This window comes from Solea senegalensis, linkage group LG9, assembly GCF_019176455.1.
Source record: "Solea senegalensis isolate Sse05_10M linkage group LG9, IFAPA_SoseM_1, whole genome shotgun sequence".
Lineage (NCBI taxonomy): Eukaryota > Metazoa > Chordata > Actinopteri > Pleuronectiformes > Soleidae > Solea > Solea senegalensis.
The window spans coordinates 18227346-18239980 of NC_058029.1; the positions used below are offsets into that span (position 1 = coordinate 18227346).

At 38.4% G+C, this 12635-nt stretch overlaps 1 protein-coding gene across 5 annotated transcripts in view; it reads right to left on the reverse strand.

The window, feature by feature from the left end:
- epha8 (eph receptor A8) overlaps positions 1-12635 on the reverse strand; it is a 92731-nt gene that overhangs the window by 41098 nt on the left and 38998 nt on the right. For all 5 annotated transcript variants that reach the window (XM_044034343.1, XM_044034340.1, XM_044034339.1 and 2 more), the window contains exons 3-6: positions 8515-8568; positions 7773-7916; positions 5979-6128; positions 2985-3300 (exon numbers count right to left, since the gene is read on the reverse strand). In XM_044034343.1, the coding sequence (XP_043890278.1) occupies positions 2985-3300; positions 5979-6128; positions 7773-7916; positions 8515-8568 (664 nt within the window). The remainder of the gene's footprint in view (positions 1-2984; positions 3301-5978; positions 6129-7772; positions 7917-8514; positions 8569-12635) is intronic.

Consider the following 12635-nt stretch of genomic DNA (forward strand, 5'->3'; position numbering starts at 1 on the left):
GCAGGTCTCCGAATGAGGTCGGCCCCTTCAAAACCCCGTGAAAAAAATTAAAAGAGGCAAAAGCAAACGCCGAGTTGTTAAGAAAGAAGGGAGCGAGGATCAAGAATGTTTGCATTTCAAACATCTCCTTTATTATTCATCAGCATGAGAAGAGTCTCGAGCTCAGACAGATGACACACACAGCTGTTTTCTCAGTATTTACCTACTTGAGAAAATTATTGCGCCTCAGAATAAAAAAAAAGCTTTTGACCAGACCTTGAACTCAGTCACTTATTTATTTATTTATCTTTTTTTTTTACACGAGCCACAGCCAGAGCTTCAAACAGACTCTTTGATTAGACAGAAGGGTTGGAACTTTTCCAAATTCTCGCGTTGTTTCAAAAGGCTTCTTTCTTTCTGAAGACACTTCTGCCGATGCTGTGAACTTGGAGACGACTTCTACACTGTTTATTAAATGAGCAGCTTACGTGATCTTTGCGACTATACGGGAGAGAGGACGACAGATTTGATTTAACAAACAAAAAGCGAAATAAACAAATGTGTCAAATGTACCGTTCTTCCCCCTGATCAGAATGTTTTTACACGGTCATCAAATGAGATAAGAGTCACACATGGTTTCTTTTAAGTCCTGCTTCCCTCTTGGTCCTGTTTTTACACCAATGCAAGAAGCTTTGGAACAGGTGGGTATTTTCCGTGACATTAAAAGTCGCATTGTGCGAGTATTTTGGTGCCCAGTGCTGAATGTAGAGTGCAAATGTCTAGCTCCGTCTCCAGCCAAATGAACCCAACTAACCTTCTAATATGCAGTTTTCAAGAAATGTCGTGGAGTAAAAGTGAAAGATCTTAAAAAACATAAATACTGTAATTACTGGAGTACTGCACTGTTTACGACATGTCAAAGGTTCATTCTCTTGCAGTTATTAAAGTATCTAATGGTTCTGTTTGGACCCTCAAAGCACCTTCTTAATGAATAATCCTGGCCTTTTAAATACAGAAAAAAAAGCAACCTAAAACACATTATTTGCATGTATGATTGCCCAGCCCAAGTCACTCAATGACTCTGCTGCTGTTTGTTCTGCAGTGATTCAATATGTAGCCGCTGTATCTTATTTCAAGTCATACTTTTGTTATTGTAGTTCATTTCTATGAGACATGTGGGAGGTTAATTCAAAACAAAGCAGCCAAAGTGAGTTATTGGTATTCAGGGGCAAAGTGTGTCATTTGAGAATAAACTCATAAAGACACAGAAATAACAGAATCATTTTTTTTAAATGTAAATAAACTATTCAAATCAACGTAACTGTTCTTCTTCATTTTAAACACTGAATCCCTGCAGTCATAAAGGCAGGAGTTTCAATCACTAACATTACCTTACACTAAGTCCAAGTTTTCCCTGAGCAACAAATGGCCAGAAGTTAAATTAAGTGAATTGGTTCCCACTCTCTTTATGCAGATATTGTGAATCTGCACCTAGATAAGCGTCTGCAGCACAGAGCTGATTATCTCCTTCACCCAACACTGACACTGCGCACACTGATGTCACTCTCTCACCTCCTCACTCTCTCATCGGACGCTAACTGGAATGTTTCACTCATGTGTAACACATTCTCCATGTTTATCACTGCTGTTACGATCAGTTACAAACTCATTGACTTGCTGCTGCCTTCTAAAGCCCTGTGAAGTAAAATATATATATATGTATATATATATATATATATATATATACATATACATATATATATATATATATGTAGATGCACTACTTTTTTCTGCATCAGACAATAACTCAACTAAAACTGAGAATACTATTATTATTATTATTATTATTATTATTATTATTATTATTATGCAGGCAAATGTCAACTAATACAAAACCCATCACTCGCCCTGCTTTGAAAATACTGTATTTCATGACTGTTGGAGGTGTGAGCAAAAACAAATAAGATAGGATTAAAAACTAATAAATAAAAATTGTTCAAATATGGAGAGCAAACAGAAAACTGCTTATCAGGTTGCAGCTCAGAACCACAGCTCGGCTGACGTTCACCTCTCTGACCTCCCACTCTCTGCAGAGTTAACACTTTGTGTTGCTCTCCATCCTCTGGATCACCCTTTTTCTCAGCATTTTGTTGTGGTGGAGAAACGCGGTTTTGTGGTAAGGTTTAATTTGAGTCTTTAGTGGAGACTGCGACCTACAGTACACCTATACTGTCAGTGAGAAACTCGCATAATAATAATAATACTTACTGAATACCTTTTCTTTCTTGCTCCTTTGCCATTTAATCTATTTTATGAACTTTCATTATTTTATAGATCACCTAAAAAAAAAATCAGTTAACAGTTCCCACACGCAGCGTGTGGATTGAGTGCATTTGATTGAAGACATAAGAGAGAAGAGAAATTGTCCGTAACCCCAATGATGGAGAAGTGTGACATATGTCCATTCATTCCCCTTTCCTCCCAGAAGTCTGCTTTATTACAGCTGAACAGGGAAATACTGTTTTTGATTGATTTGCAGCTGATGGATATTTTAACAGGATTACAAGATGTCGGTTCTCTGGATTGAACCATTAAAGAAGTTGGTGAAGTAAAGGCGTGGGTGTGCATTGTAGCCGAAGAGTTTAAAACCTTATTTTGGTCCAAGTGCAGTCCATCTATGTAGTTCTTATGTCCTGTATGACATGTTTAGGCAAAAAGCTGTATTGATTCTAATATTATTCTTGCCGCATGGCCCCATATACAATATGTATACATATATATATATATATATATATATGTATATATAGATATATAGATATAGATATATGTATACATATATCTATATAGATATAGATATATGTATATATCTCTAACCCAGATCGGAGTCATATCAAAAGATAGGGAGAAAAAAAGAAGAAGAATGAATTCACCTCAAAGAAAAAGCGGCAAATGTCCCTAAACAACACCAAACAGGTCAGATATGAAAGTACATAAAGTTAACTCACCCACGCAGGAGTCTCTGTGCTCCTCAAATCCGGCGGAGCACACACACCTCCCGATGGGTACCAGCCACTCGCCCTCTGCGCTGCAGTACATCTTGGGTGTGTCTCGCTCTTCGGCGTGATCCAAACACTGACCCCTGACCTCCACCAGCGAAGAAGAGTCGGCACCCGTGACCACGTCGGTGAACACGGCCAGGTTGCGGCTCACACCCACACAGCGCTTGTAGTACACCCGCACTGAGGTTAGTGCGATGCAGGCGCCGATGTCCTGGAACGCCAGGTAGAAGCCTCGCTTGTTGAGAGGGCCGACGCCGCGCACCTGTGAATGTCACAGGTTCTAGTGAATTAAAGCATAATCTATGCTGCTTGATTCCCGCTTCATGTCCAAATAATTATTGCAAATAAAAAGAAAGGAAAAGGGTTTTTTTTACAATTAAGAGAAGACAAGATGACAGTCACACACATACTTTAATAACTATATGAAAATGCATGCGTGTATTATGACACTAAAAACCCTTACTTTACCATTTGTTGTCATTTAATTTCGCACTAAAAATAGAAGTTATTGTTCTGTACAGACTTGCAGTGCATACTCTACTTTCAGTTGTATAATACACAGGACACTTTGCATATTTATGAAGCCTCCCTGAGATTGCATAAACACGCAAATGTTCAGAAAGTTTCATCACTTTTTCTGCTAAAAGCTCAAACAGTGGTTGCTAAAGAAAACACAATGACTTTACACGCAGCCTTGATTCAATCTCTGGACCGGTGTTCTGTGTTGTGCCTTGGCAGCAGTCATTAATCAACTGCTACGCTTCCAAACAACATCCTGGGAACATGGATGTTATTACGTTTTTATATCCTTGTTTTGTTTGCGGGTTTTTTTTTGTGTGTGTAAAATACCACATCACAGTTGACTGTCTTGTTAACATCCAGTAACTGAACAAATGCATTATTTAAAAGTGTGTTGTGGAAGCATATAAAAATATAAGGAGGACACCATCTTTTTCTCTGGCACTGAAACAGAGTCGGAGAGAGTTAAGTCATTTCTCACCGACTCTAATTGACTTGAAAAGCTCCTGTAAATTCAAAGAATGTCATAAAATGACAGCTGAAAATGTGTGACGACACTGGAGACAGTGACACAAACTGCAAAGGTAAGTCATGTATGATTTAGTTGTAGCTGTATTCTGTTTAGATACAAACCAAGCATTGTTTCTAGGTTTGTGAGTTAATTAGCTTATGGCAAAATGAATTCACAATTATTCAAATGACAACAAACCAACAACCATTGTTCATTTGTAGAGCTGTTAATAATGCAAAAGATTAAGAGAAATAACGCACGATGTACAACACAGCTAATCCTTTACAACATCTTCTTCTCTACATGCCCTGAAAGGTCAGAACAGTACATCAATAACACCACAAGATGATTACATTAATCGACAGCAACACAACATTTGTAAGAAACCCCCTCTATTCTAAGATCAGCTATTCAACAACAGATTAAAGTTAAAAAACCCCTAAAGGTTTTGTTCTTTGTCTAGGGCTCCAAAGTCCCATGAAAAATCCATCCCTGCTACAGAGTCAGTGTGTGTTTACGCTGTGTTTTCACTCGCACGATAACATCCGTGGAAGAAAAGGAAAGAGACACACACACGCTGCCTCGGTGAGATGATTTTCCTGTACGCTCCGCTGTTCATTGCTCGTCACAGGATGTAATCTGTTTACAGACAGATCTATTTACGCCTTTGAAGGAGCCCGCTGAAACGCCATTACCATCACCTAATTAATAGCTTTGTTAACAAACCGAGAGAGAGTGGATTGCGTGGACTTTTCAAACGGTGTGCTAATTAGACAGCTAATTACTATTACAGGAAAGCTTTTGTCTCAATTTCAGGTAAATGACAGGAATTAAACGTATGCTGTGTAATCAAGCTCAGCACTTGCCATTTAAGGTGTCCCAGTTTGTTGGTTTTTTTTCCCCCATGCGCTGTGTTCATTCAATATTTTTTTCCGTTATGTACAGGGCACCGCTTTAGCTCATTTGGCTAAATAATAAAAATAATAAATGGAGTTGTTGAAATGCAAATACCTACATCCACCATTTATGACCCAATTTTTAAGCTCGAGTTGAAATGTTTCAAGTCAAGTGCATGATGTGAATGATGCAAAATCTGCATGTATTGCATGTAACAGTAAATACATGAAAAGCTGAACAGCTTTAGGACGCATAGGCTGTTGGACATGGACATCTTCACAATTAACTTTCCGTTTGATTTCAAGGTGGACTGAGATTTTATTGTGTTTCTCCTTTAGCTGCAATAAATAACATAACCAATAATACAGCAACTCAAACTGTTATTTTTAAAACTGAGTTCAATCTAAGAGCTGGTGACTCAGTTAGAATCTTAAGTACAAGATTATGCACAAACATTTAGCCAAGTATAAGTTTGAGCCAGAAACATAGAACAGTGTGAAGAGGCTCCAGGTTTCATATATATTTTTTTTTTTTAATGGAAATAATGACATAAATTTGGAAAGCTGGTGTGATTTCCTGCACTACACTTAATATGACAAGCCAACATGATATGAATAGTTTTACTCGGCATGTGTGTGTGTGACTGGAGAGACTGGAGTAGACTATTATGACTCAATGATATTCTTTATTGTTGAAAAATGAAAAGACCAAACTCAGGCATCGAAGAGCCACATTATCTGTGGCAACCAACCATAACTGAAAGCAGCTCTGTTTTTAAATAACGGTTCAGCTGGAAACGACTATTCACTGTGTTCCTGAAAGCAGCAGAAAACGGTGCTTTTCTTGGGGACTGTCAACCCGAGTGTGTATGTTGGACTGAGTCGAAGTAAACTACATTATGTTCACTATGTTACAGTCCTGTCCTGCCAAGTAGGGTATTGGCGCGAAGAGCCTGAATGAATGCTCACTTGTTGTATGAGTCACTGTTCTAGTGTTCTTGCTGCAGCACTTACCTCGGTGTTGAGTTTAAGCCGGCGTACTCCCAGGTCCACTCCGGTGAAGCTCTCGTCAGCAGCAATGGTGTCAATCTTTATGAACTGGTTCTCCCGTATGGTTGAGCCCACCGGTCTGTCAGACTCGTAGTAGAACATGTTGAAGGTTTCCTGTGAACATTAAAAGACAAAACAAAGACCTACAGCTCATTTGAGTACTGTGTGTGTTCATGAAATGAAACCTAAATCAGATTGCAATTACCTCTGAGGGGTGATTTGGGTCCTCCAGGAAATTAAAGCCAGTCTGGAGTGACATGTTTAAAATGTATTTTAAAGGATGTGATGTTTCTCCATTTGTGCTCAGGCCAAATGTTCTTCTGCTCAGTTTGAAATGAAGGCTTTTGTTTAGAGAAAGTCAACAACATGTGGAAACAATACCAACACTTACATATTTTATAGGACTATTTGAAAACCAAATAGTCAATAACTAATAACTTTTTCTATAGTAAATATTGACTTACATTTTGACAAATCTGATATTATATATCTTACAAATATCCACAAATGTGTAGGCTTTTAGCTCTTAGACTGTTTTTCTCAAGTGTGTACATAGAAATAGGCAAGTCCTTCAGTTCTGAATAAGCCTCTTAGATAAGAAGTAAAATGTCATCAGGAAACATCCAGTCCAGTTGCCTACATCTCTTGAAGATAGTATGAACGGCAGGAATTGTGACCTTCACAGATAATAGAGACTGTAGATTTTCAGTGGCAAAATGCCATCCAGAACAATAAGTTATATGACCAAATGTGAAGCAAAATATTAGATTTAACCACATCCCCTTTTAGTCTTAATCCCACACTCAAAAAGTGTAAAGAAGGACTGAAACATTCTATATCCTACACCGTTGTTTCAATGATAACTGTGCCTGTTAGCAGGATGTGGCCACTGACGTGATTTTGCCCCTGTGACTGCTGCCAAATTAAAATTGTACTAACTCCCACTTCTAAAAATATATCTTAAAATTTAAGGTATTTTCAGGGTTTTTTTTTTTTCTTTTCCAACATTACTTTCTCAGGCTTTGCTGTCAGGTCTATGTTTGGTCATTTAAATGACTTTTCAGCTGCCATCTGTAGCAGATGAGCACAGTGTATAAAACTGACCAAATGTCATAAAAGTCCATGAAGCAAAGAATGTACTTGAGTAATTATGTTTAAAGGCCATGTGCAGTATACATAATCACAAAGAACTACATCGATTAACCCTAACCCATCAATTACTTAAATAATCGGCAACTATTTTGGTAACTGATTAATCATTTTGAGTGTTTTTTCGAATGTAATTTAAACTAGTTTTTATGATTATTAAGCTTTTTAAATGTGAATATCTTTCTTTGCTCCATGTAACGAAGAAAGAACCTCATCATTTCCAGATTTGAGAAACACTTATTTAACATTTTCTGACATTTTATGGACCGCATGATAACTCGATTAATCGAGAAAATAATCTAAAGATATATCGATTGTGAAAATAATTGTGAGTTGCAGCCCTACAGCCAACCCAAAGCAGTAAGAAATTAAAACTATATGTTTAAGTATTTGTTTATTTATCTACATCTACATACATACATATCTATTTATTTACCCCAACCGTCTTGTCTCACCTCAACCCTACCCCTAATATTATTCTAACCCTGACCTGTAGTCTTAGTCTTCAAAGCGACATTTGAATAAGTGAGGACTAGATAAAATGTCCTCATATTCACTTAAAGAGATGCACACACACACACACAGACACACAGACACACACACACACACCTTGCAGGTGCCCAGTACTCCTGGCATGCTGTTGCAGTCTCTCAGGGTGAACTTGACCTCGATGTAGATTCTCCTGGCTCCATCCCGAGGGAGCCAGCCGGTCCTCAGCCAGTTGTTCTGGCTGGGACTCATCACATTACAGACCTGATTCACAGTAACATAATCAGCAGCAGCAACAACATCAAACAAACACAATATACAGCGAGGAAATAAAGATGCTATGTGAATTTATCTCAAAGGTTTTGGATTTTGGTTTCTATCTTAGCACCTTGAATTTGTATTCTGCAAAATAAAAACTAAGCGACCACTGATCATTTATAAGTTGACCTAGTAGTATTTTTTTATTATTATTATTACTATTAATAATCTGATTGACCTGATTATTTCCTTTAAGATATCAGACAATAATGAGACATCTCCATTTAACTTTAATTTAAAGTATCCTAACCACCTCATTTTTGTTTAACCAACCGTCACCATTTCAAGTGAAATGTGAGGCGCTGGAACTTTTAAATTATGGCATTTCTGCATTAAAATGGACTTCGCTGACGCTCATTAATCTACTTTTCATTTCAGCTCAACCACAAACAACATGATTACAGAGGAAACTGATTAATTATATTGTCTATAACACAAAATGTCCCTCAGGACACAAGCGATACAGTATATTTCACTCAAGTTGATATAATAATCAATTGTAATGAAACTTTCCAGCCTACCCCACAAAGAGAATATTACAAACCTGGTATGTGTGAATGGGACTGAAGTACTCGTCCATCTCATTAATGGCGTCCCACTGTGCAGGGAGAGCGAGAGTGTGGTTAAGTCACATGTTCACACGTCTACACATTTTACAGATTTATATACAGCAAATAACTCGGCTGCTCTCTATATTTCCCACATGATTAGCTGTACCTGAGTCTCCCTAACCACACTGGAAGATTATTAGCTTTGACTTCAAATGAAACTTGTGACGACTCCTGTCACACGGGCGGCAGTCGCATTAGTGTGACAGGTGTACGGTATGCAACGTTCAAATCTCTGAGAAGAAAAACACTCTCTTTTTTTTTCCCAGACGATTGGTAGTGACTTCAAACCCTACTACCTATTCACTTTGAAGGAAACACTTCCTTGTGTAAAAAAAAAAACATTTTAAAAGTCTCCGTAAACACAGTTAAACTGCCGTAAAATATGCTGATGCGTTCCACTGCGGCGTTCCGGTGAGCAGCAGTTAACACATGCAATCATGTGTTCTACATTTCAGCATGTTGGAATTCACTTAATGTAATTCCGACGGGACACATTCCCCCTTTAATGAGATGCCCCTCATGTATATGATTAGATTTACATTGTTTCCTGAATGCCGCTGGCAGCCAATAATAGCATCATGAGTAAGAAACATTAGGTGAAATGTGTTGGTATTTCTAAATACGATCTCCCATGTACCGGGAGAAATCACAAGACCATTTCACTCTTCCTCCGTGTGTCTCGTGAAGGCATAAGCTGCACTTCTGCATACCTTAATCTACATATGCCTAGAAAATGCCCAGGAGATGAACCTCCTTTTTGTTTCCCTTTTCAGTGTATACTGTATGTAAATCTCAGCCCCACCCCATAATGTATCAGTCAGTCTATGTTTACTACAAGATATACATGTAAACAAGGTATTTACACATCAGCATTGTACGCTGGAAACATACACTGTATAATTAGCTGTAACCATCATACAGATTTTAAACAGCCAAATCCGCATGGGGCAACAATTCCATAAAGAGGTGTTCATCTCAATCTCATGAGGTTATCTGTGAACACACGCCTCGCCTTCATAAACACATTATAGCTGGGCATTGAATACATTTTTTTTCAACATCTGGACTTTGATAACGATTCCTGAACAATATTTTTTTCCAATACCCATTTTGTTAAAACCTGGCACAGTCCTCTTCTTGCAGTTAAACAGGGAGCAGCTCTCAGCTCTCATATTTATTCTGTGCACTTTAGATTGTCTTGACATCATGCCATTCATTAAATAAAGCACCTGCGTCTCAAAACACAACACAAACATGTTATGTCCTGTCTTCCTCTTCTCCTTTGTGAGCCCTGTTAGATCTTGGTCCAACGAAATGCTGCATGCTCATTGGCTCGGTGATGCTGGTGATATTACGTCTTTAGGAATGAAATTTGATCTCGAATAAGGACAACGACAATATTTTCAACATTAGGTGAAACAAAGAAAGTTCATCACCCATTAGATACTGCAAAAGTATTAACGTTAGATACCCAGCCCTATTCATGAGGTGATGTAGCAATCAACAAGAATGGCAAAACTAGTGTCAAGTGGTTTGAGGGGTCAACGAGGCTAGAAAAGCGTTTCACAAATACAGACCACTTTACTACATTGACGATATATATATAACCTGGCAGAGCTGCTATTAGTTGATAAATTAGCGTCCATGTTTGCTAAATCTCTACAATGTAGGTGTTGAGAAAGATGACTTATAATGGACCGTGTTAAAAATAGCGCAGTTTCCTTTTACACACATTGCAATTCAGCAATAACCCTTTCCCAACCTCTATTCATGGTTTTCATTTGCAAGTGCAAATCCACTTGCAAAGTTACATGGCAGATTTTGATGTGAGGTTCCTCTTTAGTGCTCCTGTATTTGAGGAAGCCCACCACGGCATAGTCACAGAGGAAATTGATGTTCTTTCGACTGGTTTATTCATGGTAACATGGAGACACAATTACAGGGTGTCAAAGGTTTATGCCAACATCTTAACCTAAAGTGCAGGGGAATGGATTTTAAAATCACCTGTGTTCCCTCTCTACTCCTGTTGAAATAAGAAATGCACTTGCAGAGGTCATTGAAAAGACAAACAATAAAGGCGATATCATGGGTTAACAAAAAGAGCACGTGATTTATTTAATAGAAGGGGAAGCAGAGCAATATTCCTGTTTGAATTTTGGTATGTGCCCAATTATGCAAGACTCCAGAGCCAAACCTGGCAATTTCCTATTGTCGAAGGAGGAATCTGGATTTGATCGTTTAAATCCGATGATCATATTATGCAGGTTAATGACATGGGAGAGGGCAATCTAAATTACATAAAGTTAATAACTGTGTGTACTGTACACTTGTGCAAGTGCATGATGAGTCATCAAACAAAAAGTGTTTTACTGAAGAAGATTCTAATATGGCAATAATTAAAGCATTATTACCTCTGCCAAGGAGGTTAATTTTTTTAGTGCTGCTCCCTTTAACGTGGGAGGACAATGCAGAGCACTTTCTAGCTATTATCGTTTTGCACAAACTCTATTTAGCAGATACCAAGCGAATTAACACAGGGACGCAATTAGAACGTGGAGAATTTATTTTAGATTCAAGCACGTCCTTAATGGTGACCTCATCCTGCATGAGGACACGAACATAAAAATCAGACCAATAAAGCCATCACAGTTCTTTTATTAATCACAGCCTCCTACACTTTCAGTAAAACTGTACAGCTTTTTCTCCATAGCTAATATTCTATTATGTAGTTTGACCTCATAAAAGTTATAGTCGGCATAACTTTTATGGTGTGTTGGCATTATTAATGAATAACTCCATGCTAACAATCAATCCATCCATTTCCTACCATTTCATCCTCCACAAGAGGGTCACAGGGGGAGCTGGAGCCAATCGTAGCTGACTGAGGGCAATTGCATAGGGCCAGGAACATAATAGAGACAAACAACTCTCACACTCACACCTATGGCCTGATTTCTTGGACTTCTTTTGGACAAAAGTCAGACAAAAGTCACCAGCAACTACACCAAGTGCCTGCCCAAGCGAAAACCACATAGAAAACCACATAAAAATTGTCACCAACGAGCTCCAAAATCATTTGACCTACAATAAACTCTAGGGGGAGTTTCAATCATGGGTTCAGGGCAAACTACAAAACCAAAACTGTATTTACAATAGTCAAAAATGACCGGCTCATTGCTGCTCACTCTGGTTACCTCAGTATACTCCCCGGCCTCTTGATGGTGTCCCTCAAGGTTAGATTCTAGGTCATCATCTACATCCATCCACTTGGTCAGAATCATATGCAACCATGGCCTCAATCTCCAATTCTGCACATCAATAAACAAGCTCTACATCCATCTCAAGCCCTCTGACACCTTACCCCACACAACCTCACAGCCTATTAAACCAACATCAACACATGGATGACCAGCAACTGCCTCAATCAGAACCAATACAGAGCCAACACCGTTGTCTCCCCATGCCACACTCCACAGAATCTCTCTGTCACAAAAGTAAACCTCAGTTACAGCACCCACATTGTATGTGTATTACCAAAACAGCTTTCTCCCATCTGAAAAATTCTGCTAGATTCTGACCCTCTCTCTCTCCCACTCCGTTACTGAAACCCAAACACATGCTTTCGTTGCATCCCACCTGGACTTCAGTGCATCCTCACACGACTTAAACAGACTTCAAAATATTCTAAATGCAGGTTTCATTCCCATGATCACTTCATAATAAACACAACCTGGCACTTCCATACCTCTCAGTCCTTCTCCACCCCTACATACCATCACAGCATTACTCTGACAACCACAACCCACCGTGTGTATTGTTTGTACTGTGTTATTGATTGTATTCTTTTAATTATTTGTATTACCGGTATTAAATGCTCTATTTAAAGTATCCTGGGTGTCTTAAAAGATGCTTCAAATTATTATTAATTATTATTATTACTAATGTTATTAAACCACATTTCATCTGTGCCAATAAATGACTACCACCTAAAGTTTTTGTGTTTCTATGAAGCTGTTTCTGTGGCAGGAAGAGAAAATGACAATTATTTCATGGA